General features: G+C 50.8%; 1 protein-coding gene across 3 annotated transcripts in view; it reads right to left on the bottom strand.

Moving 5' to 3' along the window:
- The window catches only part of MAP3K9 (mitogen-activated protein kinase kinase kinase 9), a 62200-nt gene that overhangs the window by 29110 nt on the left and 14604 nt on the right, over positions 1–18486 (bottom strand). For all 3 annotated transcript variants that reach the window (XM_040975365.1, XM_040975363.1, XM_040975364.1), the window contains exon 3: positions 1164–1344. In XM_040975365.1, the coding sequence (XP_040831299.1) occupies positions 1164–1344 (181 nt within the window). The remainder of the gene's footprint in view (positions 1–1163; positions 1345–18486) is intronic.

The raw sequence follows: 18486 nt of genomic DNA, 5'->3' as shown, positions 1-18486 counted from the left end.
TTAAGTATATAAGCAGTGAACTTTACAGCATATGAATAATATCTCAATCAAATCAGTTTAAAGTGCCCAGAGTGGTGGCCTAACAGCTCAAGTCCTTGCCTTGAACACGCCAGAATCACATATGGGCGCCGTTTCTGATCCCGGAGGCCTCGCTTCCCATCCAGCTCCCTGATTGTGAACTGGAAAAGCAGTGGAGGACGGCCCAAAGCCTTGGGATCCTGCACCCATGTGGGAGACCTGGGGGAAGTTCCTGGCTCCTGGCTTTGGATCAGCGCAGCTCTTGCCATTGTGGTCACTTGGGGAGTGAATCATCGAACAGAAGATCTTCCTCTCTTTCTTCCTCTCTGTATATCTTACTATACAACAAAAATAAATCTTTTAAAAATGACAGAAACAAATTAGTTTTTAAAAAAAAGTATATACACACATGCACACACATAACCTCATGGACTAATGTGCAATGTAACCTAAAGTCTTGGGTTTTACATGTCAAAGTGATGACATGGTCCCAAACCCACAAGGATCTATATAGCTGCTCATGCCCTCAGTGGACACAAGACTGCTTGGATCCATGTCCTTGTCCTCTCCTGGACTGACATTAACTAGGGTGACATTTCATCAGGTCTAGTCTGTGGCCCTGCAGTTCTTGCTGCAAGCCTGGGATCCATCTCTTTCCATTTCTAAACTAAGGTCCATCAGACAGAGCTGTGACTAACAGATCAACTAACTGGACTAACCCTTCTTATAGACCAACCAAGAAGAAACAGACAGTACAAGGGCCATTCTTCAGTTCAGGAGCTTCCATGATGTGCCCTAGGTTGGTTAGCCCCCTCCTTAAGTCCAGCAGGAAAAGCCACTTGGAACCCAGCACACTGCTGAGTGAGCCAGGCTGTTCCAGGTTAAGTGCCCGCATCATCCTGCAGCCAAAGATGGGAGTACACGCTGCCCCTGAATCTACTGGCCTTCCCTAGGTAACAGACACTGCCGCTGTGGTCTGTACCTGCCTCAGCACTAGAGGGTAGATAAAAGCATTGAAAACTGTCCCCCGGCAATGTGGCAGTTAGCCCTGATTGTTCGGGAGAGGTCTCCCAGTGCAACTTCTAGCCCTGAAGCACGCACACAGTCACAAAAACCCTGGGGGACACTGTCCCTACGGGCCTTACCTCCACACGTCACTGCCTTTGGAAAACATGGAGGCGCGAATGACTTCTGGAGCCATCCAAGCGTAGGTCCCTGCCGCACTCATCTTCGTGGTTCGGTGCCATTCCCGAGCCAGACCAAAGTCCGTGATCTTCAGAATCTTGTTGCTCAGGTCTCCATTTTCCACCTTCTGAAGGATCAATACTGGCCAAGGAAATGAAAGCAGGAGAAACCGGAGAATTCATAAGATACAGAACCCTACCGTCACCGGGCACCTCTCCCACAGGCTCCATGGCTCAGTTGCCCCGGATCCAGGGTCGTAACGGTTGGAGCTTGGCCAGTCTGAAGCCAAGAGCAAGGCACTTCCTCCAGGTCTCCCACATGGTTACAGGGGCTCATGCACTTGGGCTATCTTCTGTAGCCTTCCCAGGTGCATCAGCAGGGAGTTGGGTAAGAAGTGAAGCAGCTGGGATTCGAACCGGCATCCACATGTGATGCTGGTGCCACAGGCAGTGGCTTTACCCACTATGACATGGGCGCCAACGCCAGGAGCCACAACTTCCGAAACTCCTGCATTTGCATGTCATTCATTTCACAGTCATCATATTTAATCTTCACAAGAACTTTAGGAAGTATGTACTACAGGTTAAGTACTTTCAGACTGAAAATCCAAAATGCTTCAAAATCCAAAATGAATGTCCTGCTGACAGCTCTGCCAACTGCTGTGACAGCACAGCTGCAAGTCTCACCAGCTGGTGGGGCTTCCTGTCTGCCCAGCAGCCCTGACCTATATCCATTCACAGATCACAGAAGCAGGGGCACAGGGCATCTCCAATGGTTGAGACAATGCTGGGCAGCACCCAGGAACCTCTCTGCATTATTTTTGTATTGCTGTAATTTATTTCAGAGGCAGAAAGACAGAGTACAGACGACAGCACTCCTTTCACCAACAACGGCCACTAGGCCAGGCCGAAGCTGAGAACGTAATCCAGCTCTCCCACGTGGCTGACAGGAGCCTATCACTTCAGCCACCACCTGCCGCCTCCCAGGACCTGCGCTGGTAGGCAGGGTAGGAAGCTGGAGTCAGGAGCCTGAGCTTGGCTTCCAACCCAGGCACCCTCATATGTCTCAACAGATAAACGAACACCCACTCCCTCTGTATCACTGTAACTCTTGAGAAGTGTGACTGTCAAGACCCATGTATAAACCAGAAATTCATCCCCATCCACAGAGAAGTGCTGATCAACCAGCAGTCAGAGGTACACACATGTTCACACGTATGATGACGTGAACATGTCCTGGGAGGGAAGAATTTGGGCCCTGCAGGAGTTATTCCCTGGGTCTTGTTTCCCACATCCTAACCATGAAGCCCTGCAGTATGGAAGCTGCCCCCTGGCTCTCCTAACACAGTAGTTGAGGCCCCCAAGACAATCCAACCACGGGAGACACTTAAAGAGCAAAGCCAGGGCTGGTAAAGCTCCCAGTTCAAGTCCTGGTTGCTTCATTTCCAATACAGCTCCCTGCCGATGTGCCTGAAAAGCATTAGAATATGGCTCAAGTGCTTGAGTCCCTGCAGCCATGTAGGGGACCTACAAGAAGCCTCTGGCTCCACACTGCAGCTTCAGCTACTGCAACCATTCGGAGAGCGAACCAGCTCGCTAAGCACCAGGAAAATGCAAATCAGAACCACAGCGAGAAATCAGCCACAGGTGTTAGAAAAACAAACCCCGGCAAGGATGTGGAGCAAAGGAAATCCTTAGACACCATGGGTGCAGGGTGTAAATCAGTACAGCATTGTGAGAAACAGTACGGTTCTTTCAAAATTAGAAGAACTACCAGGATGGGCATTTGGGATGCAGTTAGTTGAAAGACACTAATTGGGACACTCAGATCCCATATGGGAATGCTTGGGTTCCAGTTCTACTCCCAAATCCAGCTTCCTATTAACGAGCGCCCCTAGAAAGCAGCAGAAGAAGGCTCAAGCACTTGAGTCCCTGCCAACCATGTGGGAGGCCTGGATTGAGTTCCTGATTTCCAGCTTCACCTGAGCTCGGCTCCAGCCATTACAGCCACTGGGGGGGGGGGACACGAAGCACAGATGGGGGATCTCTGTTTCTCTCTGCAAAAAAAAAAAAAAGTGCAACTACCATCTGACTCCAAAAGCCCACTACTAGATGTTTACCCGATCGGTATGCCAAAAGGAGATGTGTACTCCCCAGTTCACTGCTGCATTACTCGCAACAGCTAAGACATGGATTCAACCTAAGTGTCTATCACCAATAACAGGCTAAAGAACACACAGTGTATCCATTTGATGGAAGACAGCCACAAAAAGATGATGAAACTCTGTCATTTGGCAACACACGGACAGACTGAGGGATTAAGTGAAATAAGTTAGGCACAGAAAGACAAATACTGCAAGATCTCACTTGTATGTGGAATCTTAAAAAATAAAAATAAAATAAAAGCCACTCTCAAGGACATAGAGAACAGAATAATGGTTACCAGAGCTTGGAGAGGCTAGGGTGGAGAGCAGGTGGGAAAAGGTTTTCAATGAGGCAAAAGTTACAGTTAAAGCGCTGGTACTCCACTGCACAGATCACTAATAATGTGTTGTGCATTTCAAAGGGGCAAGTAGAGAAGATCTGAAATGCCTTATTACAAGCAAATGAGAAGCATCTGAGTGAAATCCTAGTTACCCTGATACATGTATTAATACCCTGATGCATAATGTTTTTATATACATGGATTAAAACATCACGTGGTGCCCTGTAAAGTCAAATAAAGTTTCTGAAAACTCAGTAACCTAGTACATTATTCTTGATGATCAGGACACCATCTATACCCCCATTTACCTGATATTTTTCTTTAAAGTGACTTTTTAGGGCCTGACGGCATGGCCTAGCAGCTGAAGTACGCGCCCGCTGGGATCCCATTTGGGCGCCAGTTCTAATCCCGGCGGCCCTGCTTCCCATCCAGCTCTCTGCTTGTGGCCTGGGAAAGCAGTCGAGGACGGCCCAAAGCCTTGGGACCCTGCACCCGCGTGTGAGACCTGGGCAAAGTTCCTGGTTCCCAGCTTCAGACCGGTGCAGCACCAGCCTTTGTGCTCACTTGGGGAGTGAATCACTGGACAGAAGATCTTCCTGTCTGTCTCTCCTCCTCTCTGTGTATCTGACTTTGTAATAAAGAAATAAATAAATAAATCTTAAAAAAAATAAAGTGACTTTTTAAACGGCTTAAAAAAACAAATTCTGTAAACTATTGTAAATGGGAAAGCCAAATAGTCTCCTAACACTAGGTAACCTGTAAAAGCAAATGAAAAGGCAAATGAATGTTGAGTTTCAGTACACCCTGCTGCTGGTCTGAACCCGAGGCTGCTTTCTGTGTTACGACAGGAAAGGCTGGACCTATCATGGAGGAATGCAAACCAACACCAAGTGGGCCTGCAAACTTCAGCTACTGAGGCCGAATGACTCTACTTAATGTACACCACCACAATGACCCCAAAGCCACCCCCTGCTGGAAGGCCCGAGGGACAAGTGTGGATGGGGTAACTCCAAAGAGGTTTGGGAATCTGGCTTAACATTATTTAGTTGGAGTCTGGGCTCTCAGAACTTGGCATAACCCCAAGAGACTCCCGCATTTGTTCCTAATGGTCAGTCTGGCTTCAGTTGATGACTTATCATTTTGAATCCCTTATTTATTATTCATCTCCATTAGCATGAGACGCTGCGATCTGCTCAGTGCTCACCTTGGCACCAAGGATCCTGTCCCCAGGCCTTCGGCTAGTCTGGATGAGTCAGTGCTCTCTCTCAGATGAAGCAATGGTCTAACTGTTCAGAAGGGTGTACTCTGGTATGATCTCTCACTCTCTCAGAAGTTTCGTGTTAAGTATCTTATGCACAAAAAAACTGCAAAATAATGCACAGGTGCTGAACGTGAAACCCACCTAGAGGAGCTTCCTTCCCTCTCTCCCCCCAGAAATCTCACAACATCGACAGGCTTACTCCCTCTCTTTATGAGCTCATCACCTGTGTACATATCCTTAAATAAAATAAGGTACAGTTTTGAACCTGCTGAGTCGAGTGAACATGAAGTGGCATGTGACAGCTCCCCATGGCTGCCATCACGAGACAGTACAGGGCCCGTGTGTAATCCAACACAAGTACGGTCACACACGAAGTCCAAACTCCTGGGGCCAGTAGGGCCATGGCCTCTCCAGGGGCTCTAGGGACAATCCTCCTTGCCTTGTGCAGCTGCTGGCAGTGGCCAGCAGTGCTGGGTGTTGCTGGGCTTGTGGTCCCCACCTGTCTTCACAGAGCTGTTCACCCTCTGTCATATCTGTTCCACAGTGTTATCCCCTCTGGCTCTTTTTACAAGAATGTTGGACACTGGATTAAGGCTCATCCTAGTCTAGGACGACATCTACAAAGACTCCATTTCCAAATTTTACCATATTTATATAGGCTCATTTTTTTGGTGAGAAGGTTAGACAAAGAAAGAAGACAAGCCAGGAAAGGCTCAGGAGCAGACCAGAACTTCTAAGCAAAGGGAGGACTCTGTCATGGAGGGTGTCCTGGGGTAGAGGCCGATCCCCTTGGGCCGCCCAGCTCCCAGAGAGCAGGTCCTCTTCCGAACGCTGCCAGGAAGACAGAGATGGGAGGGTAGGCCCTGAGCCATGGAGTGGGCAGGCTCGGCACGACATTAACTCTGTCCCCAACAACCCTGTGTTTGAGATGAGGTGCTCAGAACTTGCAATGGCGTGTGGTGGGATCAGTCCAGAACTCTGACTAACCCCTCTGTCGATGAGGCGACAGTATGGAATAGTAGAGGAAGAGGAAAAGACACACTGGACCCGATTCTCTCTACATCGTTCGGTTATTTATTTGACGGGCAGAGTCAGAGACCGAGATCTTCCTCCTACTGCTTCAATCCCCCAGATGCCCACACCAGGCACGGCTGTGCCAGGCTGAAGCCAGTATCCCAGAACTCCAATTAGATTTCCCTTGTGAGTGACAGGGACCCAAGTATGGAGCCATCACCTGCTGCTTCTCAGTGTGTGCATCAGCAGGAAGCTGGATTGGAAGCAGAGCTGGACCTTGCACCAAGGCACTCCAACAGGAGATGAAGGCATCCCACGCAGTGAGAAACACCTGCCCCCAATGGCATTTCACACAATCTCTACCACAGCCTTTTCACTTTAGCATCTCTTATGCCCCAATTCAAGAGGCACTTACTTCTGCCAGCTCCTATGTTTCTCAGGGGTCTGTGCTAGAACTGACTGGTTCTTTGCTTTCCCCAGAGCCAATTTAGAGATTTGTCGCTAATAATCCTAAATCATTGACCAATACCTTCCATCTGTGTCCAGCTTCCAAAACAGTTGCTATTGCCTCCTCCTGCTCAAACCCTGTGCATTTGCTGTTCTCTCAGCCAGGATTCAGGAGGCAACGACCTCTGCTGCCATGCACCATCTGCCACCCTGCCACAGGCACCCTCTCCCCTTCGGTTTTATGTGATTAAAGGAATCTTGCAAGGAGGAGGCCCTTGCTCTGACCTCAGAGGGCCTGATGCCAGGGCCTGCAGCCAGCCCCACCTCCTGACCCTGCTAACGCAGCCCCTGGAAAGTGGTGCGATGGCTGAGGACTCTGCTGCCCACATGGGAGACATGGGCTGTCTCCGGTTCTCAGTTTCAGCCCTGGTTTTTCTTATGTACCTGGGAAGTGAACCGGCACATGGGAGTTCACTCTCTCTGCTTCTCAAACAACCAAAAATGAATCAATTAAAATAAAGAATTACACAGCGGCTTCTCTCCCAATACACAACACCTGCTCTGAGAGTGAAGCGGAACAAGGTGTGTGGATATCGCCTGCTCCAGTCAGAGCCAGAGTGCAACGCCACGTCCACGTCCCTGTGTGCTCTCCCACCTCCAAAGGAACAAAGGGGACACCACGAGGGGAAGACCGAGTGCCGAGCTCTGGTTCCACACCGCATGGTCTTCCCCAGGTGCTCGCGTCCCTGCCCTGATGACCTCCGCCACACCCCGCAAAAGTAGCATCCATCTTTCACTGTGGCAGGCACACCACACCACCTGTCTGGGCTGAGGAATAGCTAACACCAGAGAGGCAAGGTGACCCTACCCCAGAGCAAAGCCCCTCTGGGGAGATACAGCCAGCCCTCAGGGTGCCTGAGCTGCACTGGAGATCACTCCTTCCTGCAGCAGGCTGTCTCTGGGAGAAGACAGAAGGTGATATCGGACACCCCACCTCCCAACACAGCAGCTGCCAGCACAGAACAGGCGGGCAAGGACCACCAGCAGGGAGCAAGCTCATGGCTAGTGTACACTCCCAGTCCATCCTGGCCCAGCCCTCTGCCTACTCCACCCCTCCAGGCCAGGCTGAGAGAGGCCAGACTTGCTTACCAAGGCAGTGACTCACCACCTAGATGGCATGCTCTCAGCAGAGGAGTGCTGTCTGCTGCTCCGGGATGCCAGAGAAGCTGGCAAGCACTGAAACCCGGCCAGGACTGGCACCATCAGCAGAGCTGCACTGTGTACAACCCTCTGCTCCCCACAAGCCTGCAGCAAAGGCAGCCGGAAAGGGGAGAGGTGGCTTAGGGAGATATAGGATCCAGGATCCCTGTTCATGCAGAAGACGACAGTAAAGCAAGTAAGTGTGCAAAGCACCTGGTGAAGGCACACAGCATTCACCACGGCGACCTCTTCTTGTGGCTCAGGGCAAAGCCAACGGCCTCCCTTTCTGTACAAGTTGACTATTTTATTCCATTTTTATTTATTTGAAAAGCAAAGTGAGAGACAGGACAGAAAGAGATAGCTAATACTGATGGGTGTCTTAGTGGTGGGAGACAACAGGCAGACTGACGTAAATCTACACTTCTCTCACCCTCTCAACAACACTCGAAGGCACGTGACAGTCCCATGCCTGCTGTCAGGTGTGCAGGCTGACATTCAGACAGGCTGGTCTGCGGATGGGGAGAGGCAGAGCTGGGATGTAACCCCCATCTGAGCAAAATTATCTAGTCAGGGTGCTAGCCCTTACCATGCCATAACACACAACTCCTTCAGGGAAAGCTTGTAAATGGGTCTGCACCACAGCACCTGTGCACATTTGGAAATCAGAAGCTCAAACACGATCACTTTCTGCACCCATGGTTAAAGACACTCTGCAGCAGGTCAGGGCAGCATCCCAGAGCGCTGGATGCAGACGGCTGCAGGGCACTGCCCCACGGGCAGAAGTCCAGGTCTGCTTGGCCTCACCCCCAGGCAGGTTTATCTAGGCCTCCAACACTGCAGCTGAGTGCAAGAGAAAGCTCCCAGCAAGGGTTAAAGCAGAAGGCCAGAGTCAGCAGGGTTGGTGAGAAAGACAAAACAAACTGGAAACACAGCAGAAATGCACTGCCACATTAGCAGTCCTGGGAGCACACACAGAAGGACTAATGATGGATTAGCGACAGGCAGGAGGAGAGCCTGAAATATGGGACCCAGATGGCGACTTGCCCAGCAGTAGTTACCCTCCCCTCCTCCCAGTAGGAAGAGTAGCGGTGACCTCACCAAGAAAACCTGGCCACTTGTAAGGGCAACCCCATCTCCCACTTGCCTCGTTCCAGCGTGGCCTGCTCTGAGGTGCAGCCAGGTAACCAAGGAGTGGCCAGGGCTACTTTCTGTCTTCAAAGATTCCAGCTTGTGGGGCTGGTGCTATGATGCAGCATGGAAAGCTACTGTCTGTGATGGCAGCAGCCCATACACTTGCCAATTTGAGACCCGGCTACTCTACTCCTAATCCAGCTCCTTGCTCACGGAACTGGGAAAAGCAGCAGAGGATGACCCAAGAGACCCGCCCCTGCCACCCACAAAGGAGATATAGGCGAAACTCCGAACTCCTGCTTTCAGCTTAGTCCCAGCCACTGCTGCCATTTGGGGAGTGAATTAGTAGGTGGAACACCCGTGTGTGTGAATTACCCCTCCGTGTAACTCTTTTTTTTTTTTCAGATTTATTTTATTGTTCATTGCAAAGGCGGATATACAGTGAGGAGAGACAGAGAGGAAAATCTTCTGTCCAATGATTCACTCCCCAAGCGACCACAACGGCTGGAGCTGAGCTAATCCAATGCCAGGAGCCTCTTCCGGGTCTCCCACGCGGGTGCAGGGTCCCAAAGCTTTGGGCCGTCCTCGACTGCTTTCCCAGGCCACAGGCAGGGAGCTGGATGGGAAGTGGAGCAGCCGGAATTAGAACCGGTGCCCATATGGGATCCCGGTGAGTGCAAGGCAAGGAAGGACCTTAACCACTACGCCATCGCTCCGGGCCCCATGTAACTCCTTCAAACAAATAAAAACAAATAATTAAGTCTTAAAAAACAAAAAAGAAACAAAATAGTTGCAAATGCCAGCCAAAAGCAGTATTTCAGCTAATACACTCCCAGTTGGGTGTAGCTAAACATTTGCACAGCCTCTATGAGCTGCTGGAGAATGAATCAACCAGAACCGTGTGCTTCAGCTGCTGTTTCTTGGGAAGTAACGTCACATTCTATAATAAGTGTGGACTTAAACCGTTCACTAAAAACAGCTCACATGTACCATAGCCCCATATGCATCAAACTCTGTCCTACGTACCGGCAGCTAAAAAATAAACCAGCAGCTCTCCTCCAGAGGACTACCCCCAGCCTGAAAAATCAGAAAACATGGCAGCAAAATCCTCAAAGGCGACAGAGAGGAGCTCTCGCTGACTTGTTCACACCCCAAAGGCCCAGGACAGCCGAGGCAGCAGGAGCCAGGAATGCCACCGACCTCTCCTCTGAGCAGCAGGAACCCACGCACCTGAGCCGTTACCACTGCCACGAGCGTGTGTGTTCGCAGGAAGCTGGAGTCAGGAGTCACGGCCTGATCCCAGGCACTCCCATGTGACGTCTTAGCCACTAAGCTAAATGCCTCGTCCCTGACATCGTAAACACGATTCGGAACTGAAGATTTATACTGAAAAACAGATGTGAAAACAGGGGCTGCGGTGCAACAGACTAAGCTGCCACTTAGTTACCAGAATCCTGTATCGGAGCACTTGGTTCAAAGTCCTGGTTCTTCCACCTCAGATCCAGCTTCTTGCTAATATCTCCTGAGAGGCAGCACGGAATGGCTCGAGTGTGTCAGCATGGCCAGGCCCAGCTCTTCCTGTTGTGAATGTCCGAGGCATGAACTGCAAATGGAAGCTCAGTTTCCCTCATTTGCTCTGATTTTAAAGATGAAAACAGGGGGGCCAACGCAGTGGCATAGCAAACTAATCCTCCGCCTGCGGCACCAGCACTTCATATAAATACCAGCTTGTATACTGGCTACTCTGGCTACTCCACTGCCTATCCACTTTCCTCCTTACAATGTAGGAAGGCAACAGAGGATGCCCCACGTCCCTGGGCCCAGCGCCCATGCGGGAGATCCAGAGAAGGCTCTGGCCACTGCAGCCATTTGGGTGGAGAACCAGCAGATGGAAGTTCTCTCTCTCTCTGTTTGTCCTTCTCTATGTAAATCTGCCTTTCAAAGAAAAATAAATTTTTTATAAAATTAAAATGACAATAAGCATTTCAAGAAAAAAAGGACAGGCAGTTTATTTTATAACTAGACTTCAGTAAAACATGAATAACCAAAAATACACACCTTGCTACCTTTTCCCTTTTTATTGTTGTTGTGGTTAAAGACATGTCTCTGCCACCTAGCCAATGGGCACATGTCAAAATGATACCAGTGCGTTATGTCTAGGTAGGGGATAGGGATGACAGATTTTTTTTTCTTACACGTATCTATATGGCGCTGTCAGGTGAAGGGAGACATCTCACTGGCTGGTCCCGGGAAGGAAACCTGTGCTCCGAGCAGAAAGGAACTGGCAGATAGGCCAGCCGAGTGAGCCAAAAAAAAACACTTCCACCTCCAAGTTGGCTGCTCTTCCACCGGAACTCGGGGAGTGTTGGACTAACACCACCCCCTGGGCACCGCCAGCTCTCCCCGTCCGTGGGCGCCATATCCGCCAACTCAACCAGCTATTTCAGGGATCAACGCTGTTTGTACTGAACACGTAGGGTCTTTTCTGGTTGTGATCCCCTAAACAATAGAGGCTAATAACTCTTTCTGATGGACAGGGGCGGGGGGTATTGTAAGTAACCTGGAGTCGATGTGCAGTACACGGGGCCAAGGCATTTCAACGTTAAGTAGGCAGGACAGGTGATGTCCATGCCACTATATATCAGGTGCTTGAGCACCCACACACCCTGGTATCTGAGGGGCATTCTTAGAACCAATGCCTTAGAGATACTGAGAGGCCATGGCACTGCCCCAGGTTCACCTGGGGAAGGGAAACTGATTTCACAGCTTCGAGAGAGTGGTTCTAAGGCTCAGACTGTCTCTACTGGAAGATACTCGGGATCAAACTAGCACAGTTCTGCCAAGGTGAGGCTGCAACAGCGGGCTGGCAGGTGACATTGCCCCAGTGTTAAGTAGGACGAGCCCGGGCTGGGTTGGAGGGAGGGTGCAGGTGGGCAGGTCACACTGACCCTCAACCACAGCAGAGGAGGGGACTTGGTAGTGATGAAACCATCTTGGCAGTTTTGAGTGGTACGGGCTGGACCCTACAAACCCAGTACCACTCAGCACCCTGAAGGGACATCCTCTATGTGGCATGTCCAGGCAAACCAGAGGCTGGGCCAGCAAGGAGAGCCAGGCACCCAAAAGGTCACTGTTCAAGCAGGTCAAGATGACACATCCTCAGGACCCTGAGCTCTGCTCATCAGGGCTTCAACCTGAAGACATGCAGGACGCAGGGTCTGACTGAGCGGCAGCAGGCAGGCCCCATGCTTGACTCACGGGCTCCTCTCCTGTCAGCCCTTGCGACGCTAAGGGAAGCAGAAACGCCCTGGCCTGGGCCATTTACCGGGCCCTGCTGCTTGGCCCCAAGCCGCTCCCTACCCCTTTCTCAGGGAATCTTCAACTTCCTGCCTCCACCCACTCTAAATCACCATGCACTTATCTTTTTTTCCCCCCTCGGCTGTGTGCCCTACCCAGTGATTCATCTGCACACTGGCAGAAACGGCCTTAAGAGAGTGGTAAAAAAGGCCGAACCACCCTAACCACCCCAGAGGCAAAGAGAAAGCATCAACTCAGAAACCCCTACAGCCCAGCGCCTTGGTCCCAGCCGCAGCCCACCCTGCAGGATTCTTACCTGTCCGCTCCCCAGGAATGATCATCCTTCATACACGAAATCAGGAGGGATGGGCACTGGCACACCTGCCTTGCATACAGTAGTGCGTGGGTTCAAATCCCAGCTCTGTTTCTGATTCTAGCTTCCTGATGGCCCCAGGGAGGGGTGAGAGAAGGGCACAGTAGGTAGTGGCTCAAATCAGGTCCCTGCAATCCACATGGGAGACTTAGACTGGCTTCCCCAGCCCTTCACCTTAGGCCAACTCCGGCTGTAGTAGGCAAGAGGAGAGTTGGCCAGCAGGGGGAAGGAATATCTATTTCTCCCCCTCTTAAATAAATTATAAATATTTTAAATAATACAATAAAGAGTTGTTTTGTTTTGTTTTTCTAGCCACCTGACTCCCACTTTAGAATGCCTGGGTTAGAGTTCTGGCTCTTCTTTTCTTTTTCTTCTTAATTTGTTTATTTCAAAGTCAGAGACAGAGATAGAGGAGTGAGTAATACAGATTTTCTATCCACTAGTTCACTCCCCAAGGGTCTGCCAATGGCCAGAGCTTAGCCAGGCATCTTGTCCAGGTCTCCCACCTGGGTTCAGAGACTCAAGAACTTGGGCCTTGGGCAATCTTCCGCTGCGTTCCCAGCAGGGAGCTGGTTTGGAAATGGAACAGCCAGGACAATGAAATGGCACCCACATGGGATGCCAGAGTGCCAAGTCACTGGTTCTGCTGACTCTAGCCTCCTGCCCATGCACACCCCAGGAGGAAGTGGTGATGGCTCTAAGGGCTGGGCGCCTGCCACCTCCCTGGGAGACCTGGATTGAGTTCCCAGCTTCCGGCTTCAACCTGGCCCAACCCTCACTGTTGCAAGCAATTGGGAGAATGAACCAGCAGATTTCTGAAGATTTCTCTCCTGTCCTCTCTCCCTTGCTCTCATGTGTTTTTACCTCTCTATGCGCTTTCAAATAAATAAAAAATAACCTTTTAAAAACTCTACTTGTTCCCCCATAGCCCGAGATTCATGAAATCCTCCCATTAGAACAGCCTGATCTATTACGTGGTCAATGGACACCCATGTCCAGAAGCCCAGGAATCATACACTCCAGGCAATTCAACCCTTGAGACGCTGGCCTTCACCCACAGCAACATGCGATGAGGCCTACTAGGGCCCAGCCCTGCTGCAGTGTTCATCCAGCTCCCTGGGAACCTCACATCACCACCATGGTGGGGAGGGACTGCAATCATCTGAAACCCCTATAACACAACCAAGGTCCAAGCTCAGGTCCAACCACAAGAATGCAGGTTGTTGCTCTTAAGAAACCACGACTCTAACTTGCTGCCCAGCATCCCTGGGAACCCAGAGATGTTGGCAACTGAAAGACACAAATGCCCCGGTGACTGAAGAAGACCAACAGTCACCACATGGGCCAGAAGGAGAAGAGCGAGATGGGGAGGGAGCAGTGACCCCATTAAGAACACCAGGACAAAAGCTCCTCGGCCTCATTCATTCTGGTCCTAAGTCTACCTCTGTAACTATCATCACCATCATCATCATCATCATCATCACTGCTAGCATGCACTGAGCATCTCTTTAAAAACATTGAGAGACAGGTGTCCATATAGTCTCTACTATTCCTGTTGGTCCTAGGCAGGGAGCACGGGCCTCAGTGTCCAGTTCCTAACAGTTACCAACCCTGTCTGAACACCCACAGACACACAGCAAGATGAGCTCCCCAGGAGGGGGTCATGGGATATAGAGCTGGAGAGGGCTGGGTTCCTGGGGGCAGACTGAGAGAAGGTCAGCCCAAGCAGAGGCAGTCCCAGAATTCTGAGCCATGAGGCTGGGGAAGGGCACCTGATACATCCAGGAAAAGGTCCTTGGAGCTAGAAGAGAATTCTGATGAGAAAGAATGGAAGACGGGAGGCCATGCTGAGGAGTCAGGGAACCACCCAGGAAGGCAGCACAGACATGGCAAGCAGCTACCCTAATACATCACTCAGCAGATGGAGAAGGACAAACCTACACAGGTACTGGGATTGAGGGATGAAGCGAGAGGCAAAGTCATTAGCTGCATACTTGGAATGGAGAGTGACCCTGAGAGTCAGGGACTCTATGGCAAGCCATCATTTTACCTGCCCTAGGTGGGCACCTGGAGGTCATCAATCTTATAGGGAACTAGTGTTAAGTATGTTTAGGGAATTTTTAAGGTCCCTCCTGCCACAGGCAGAAACTGTTTTAAAAACAAGTTCTGCTAGGGTTCTGCATGAAAGACAGCAGTCAGCCAAAAGCCGAAGCCCTTGGAAGGCAGGTGTTGTTCTTAAGATAGCACATTCAGATGCTGGGGATTACGAATGAGGCGGAGACATCAGCAAGCCAGAGGATGGAGCCAAGCCAGCATCAGATGTCCAAGGAGGAAGCTGCAGGGATGACACTGCGCTGATGTGGTCCATGGTTGGCAAGGCCAGAGTCTCACGCAGCACACATGCCTAGGAGTTGTGCTCCTCTCTGGGCATGAGAGGAGCCCCTGAGGACCTCTGGGGGGCAATGAGTCAGTAAACCAATCCCCCCTCCCAAGCAATGAATCAAATCAGCAAGCATTACAGCTCTCCAGATAAATAAAAGCCACCAAGACAAGCACTGTAGCTAATAGGAAAGAGGATGTCTCTGGCTGCCCTGCTTTCTCCTCCAGCTTTTCTCTTTGCACACTGTCCTTTTGAAAACCCAGTTCCAGATACATCTTCCCCGCTTTGACCAGGCTAACCTCCCCCAGTGGTGGGCTACCCACTTGCTGCTCCCTTCCCATCCCTCCACAACTACCCAGGAGCAGGATTCCCTCATTTTCACTTGTAGCCACCAACTCCCTGTCCCTGCTCCACATTCCCAGCATGTGAAGCACAGCTGCTTTGTGCCAGAACGGCTCACTCCTGCATTTACCCGGGACGATTGGCAGGTCCCCAGAACCAGCACAGCAAGCTTTCCTCCCACATCTGTCAAGGACACACAACAGGGTGTTCAGGGAAAGCACACGTGTAGAATTAGGCCAGAGGGAACACACACTGAGGGATGAACTTTCCAGGGCAGGCTAACATCTCTCAGAGCAGACCAGGCACGAGGTCTCACGGGCAGTGCCGTACAGACTGGAGAGGCAACAGCACGAGGATGTTGGGGGTTGAGTTCAAATCCCGATGGTGCCCAGGTAAATCCCAATGCTCCGGCCATCCCGTGAGTATGTGCCATGGGGAACAACACGTGGATCAGCACCTGGGAAACAAGTCAAAGCACCAGGCTTCTCAGACCTGGGCCTGTACCTGTCTCACAAGTCAACAGCAGAGCATGCAGACTGCTGGCCTGGAGATGAAGAGGGCATGCCAGGGAACTTAAACTTGAACACTTAACAAAGCCTCAGGAAGCCACAACATGGCTCATCAGCCTTGAGCATGGACTCCTTCCACCAGCCCTGCTTTCTGTGGGAGCAGCACCTTCACCTCTTCCCTTGGATGTTACAACATCCCTTTCTGCTGCTCCCTAGGTGCAGAGTAAAAGCTCCTAGTGGCTAATGCAGAGAAAGAAAATAACCTTCCTTTCCCTGAGCAACCCTCCTAGCACGTGTCTGCAGGACACCTTGCTCTCTCTAACATCCGAAAATAGGACTCCTTTGAAGGACAATGCTGCTTGGAGACCCACAGCCATGGCCATCTTGTACAAATTCAGACCAAGGAACACAGCTGAGCCTCCAGCCCTGGGCTGTCTGGACACAGATGTCCCCAGCAGGGGGCCTGGTGACACAGCCAGGGACACAGTTCAAGTACAGTCTGCCTGCGCCTTGTTTTCCCCCTTATCAGCCTGCATTGTCTGACAAGAGCTGCTGGATCTCGGCTGTGCTTGGGCTGTGTGCCCAGCTACACACCAGATAAAAATACTCGTCAAAGAGGAAGCGTGTCAGGTCTTCAGTGGTCTGGTCAACAGAAAGCAGTTCTTCTTCCCTGCTCGTGGCCATGGGCTGTGGTTGTGACACAGACTCTCGGGAATCTTGGATCCTCAAATTCTGCTTCCAGAGTTCTTTTGGAAGACCCAAAAAATCCCACTTCCAAAATGTCACCATCTCTCTCTCACCCTATGTGCTTTCCAGCAGTGTTGTCCTTGACACTTTCCCTGCCACCCCAAGGGGGCAGGTCTACTTCCCTACTGCCTCAATCCGCTCTGAGACATTTGCATGGGCGCTGGGTAGGCGGTGACCACACCACATGATTTCCAAGCAAGATCAGAAAGAACGATGCAACTTCCACCTTGGGACAGTCACACTGCAAGCCCTGGATCACCTTAGAAGTCCGAGGGCTCTGAGACAGCGCTGCTCAAAGAAGGGCTGCCCGTGGGCCTCCCCACAGGGGTCCCAGGCTCCAGGTCACCCTGCCCACCACCTGACAAGCCCATCAACAACCTTGAGAGGACTCCAGCCTCCCTCAGGGAGCTCACCCTGAGCCTTCCTGTCTCCCCTGCCCTTGAGGAACAGGAGCAAGCCCTCCCTCCAGAAAAAGCTCCCTGTAGCTGAGCATTTAGTGTGTGCTAGACATCTGTCTTAAGGTCTTACCTGCAGAGCATCATCCAGTCCTCATGACAAGGCTAGGAGCAAACATTAAAAGATGACCCCCATTTTAAAGAAAAGGAAAAGGGGCCATAGGTCAAGGACTTTGCCCAACATCAGGTCCAACTGACTGAGAGCCAGGCCATGTGCTCTGGCTGCTTAGAGAGCATTCTCTTCCTTCAAGCAGAGGACACGGCTGCTGGGAGCATGGCTTCCCCGCTCACTATTCAGCATCCGGGGTTGTCCTAAGAGACCAGGCAATGGAGCCCAGCATGGATGAACATTTGGCTCTGTGGCAGAAGAGAGAGGCTTCTCTGTCTTGCTTCTCTGCAAAGTCACGGCTGCAGCCTACCCACCCAATTACCAGTTCCTCCTATATTCTACCCATTCTTTATGCCCTCTGTCCTCTATCAACTCCTTCCAGGGAATTTTGCCTTCTTTAGACTCCCAGCTCAACTGGCACACAAGTTCATGCTGTGTGATACTATTTTGGTGGTGAATTTTTTTTTTTCATTTAAAAAGTTTTGAGAAGGATAGAGTTCCCAACCACTAGCTCATTCCCCAAAATGCCTGCACCAATCAGGACTGGGCCATGTCAAGGCCGGAAGCTCGGAACACACAGCAGATCCCCCTTTTGGATGCCAGCAACCCAATCATGTTGGCCATCACCCCTGCCTCCCAGGGTCCCTGCATTAGCAGGAAGCTGGAGTCAGGAACCGCAGTGAGGCACTGAACCCAGGCATGATAAAGGAAGTGGGTGTCACACAGATGTCTGAACTGCTCGGCTGCATGCCTGCCCACTGCCCTGGTGGCTTTTGGCTGTGTTTGCCAAGTGTAACTTCTGCTGAGTATGATTTGTTCTTCTGAAGTGTCTGGGGAGTAATGTTAATGGAATTAAGGGGTGAGAGCTCAGCTGACCATGGTGTTTAAAGGCAGAGCCTTTGGGAGATGACACACTTTAAGTCAACAGGATGGATTCACCATAGTTGAATGCTAATGGCTTTATCAGAAGGGAAGGGGCTGGCATCTTGATGCATACAGGCACTGGTTTGAGTTCTGGCTGTTCTACTTCCAAACCAGAACCCTGTGAATGGCCCGGGAAAGCACTGGAAGACTGTTCAAAAAGTGCTCGGGCCCCTAAACCCATGTGGGAGACTCGGATGAATCTTCTGGTTTAAGCCTGAACCAGTCCTGGTCATTGCAACCATTTGGGGAGTGAACCAGCAGATGGAATATACATCTCTCCCTCAACCTCCTTCTCTCTGTCTAACTTTGTCATCCAAATAAATAAATGAATTAGGAAAAAAAAAAAAAGGAGAAAGGCAATCTCACACAAGTATGTACCCATACACACACACACACTTCCTGTCTCTTGACAAGTAATGCTCTGAAACCTTGGTCTTCCAGAACTGTCAGCCAAAATAAACCTTTCTTTATAAAGGAGCCCACCACAGGCATTTGATTATAGTAGCAAACCTCTCCGCAGCACAGCTCCTGAGGGTGGAAAAGGTGCAACTAAAGTGATATCATGTTGCCTACACAATGAATGTATTTCCTGAAGCACCTGTACACAAAG

Source organism: Ochotona curzoniae, unplaced genomic scaffold (genome assembly GCF_017591425.1).
Source record: "Ochotona curzoniae isolate NIBS_2020 unplaced genomic scaffold, NIBS_Ocur_1.0 contig_2688, whole genome shotgun sequence".
NCBI classification, from domain to species: domain Eukaryota; kingdom Metazoa; phylum Chordata; class Mammalia; order Lagomorpha; family Ochotonidae; genus Ochotona; species Ochotona curzoniae.
This window is presented reverse-complemented; position numbering and strand designations above follow the sequence as displayed.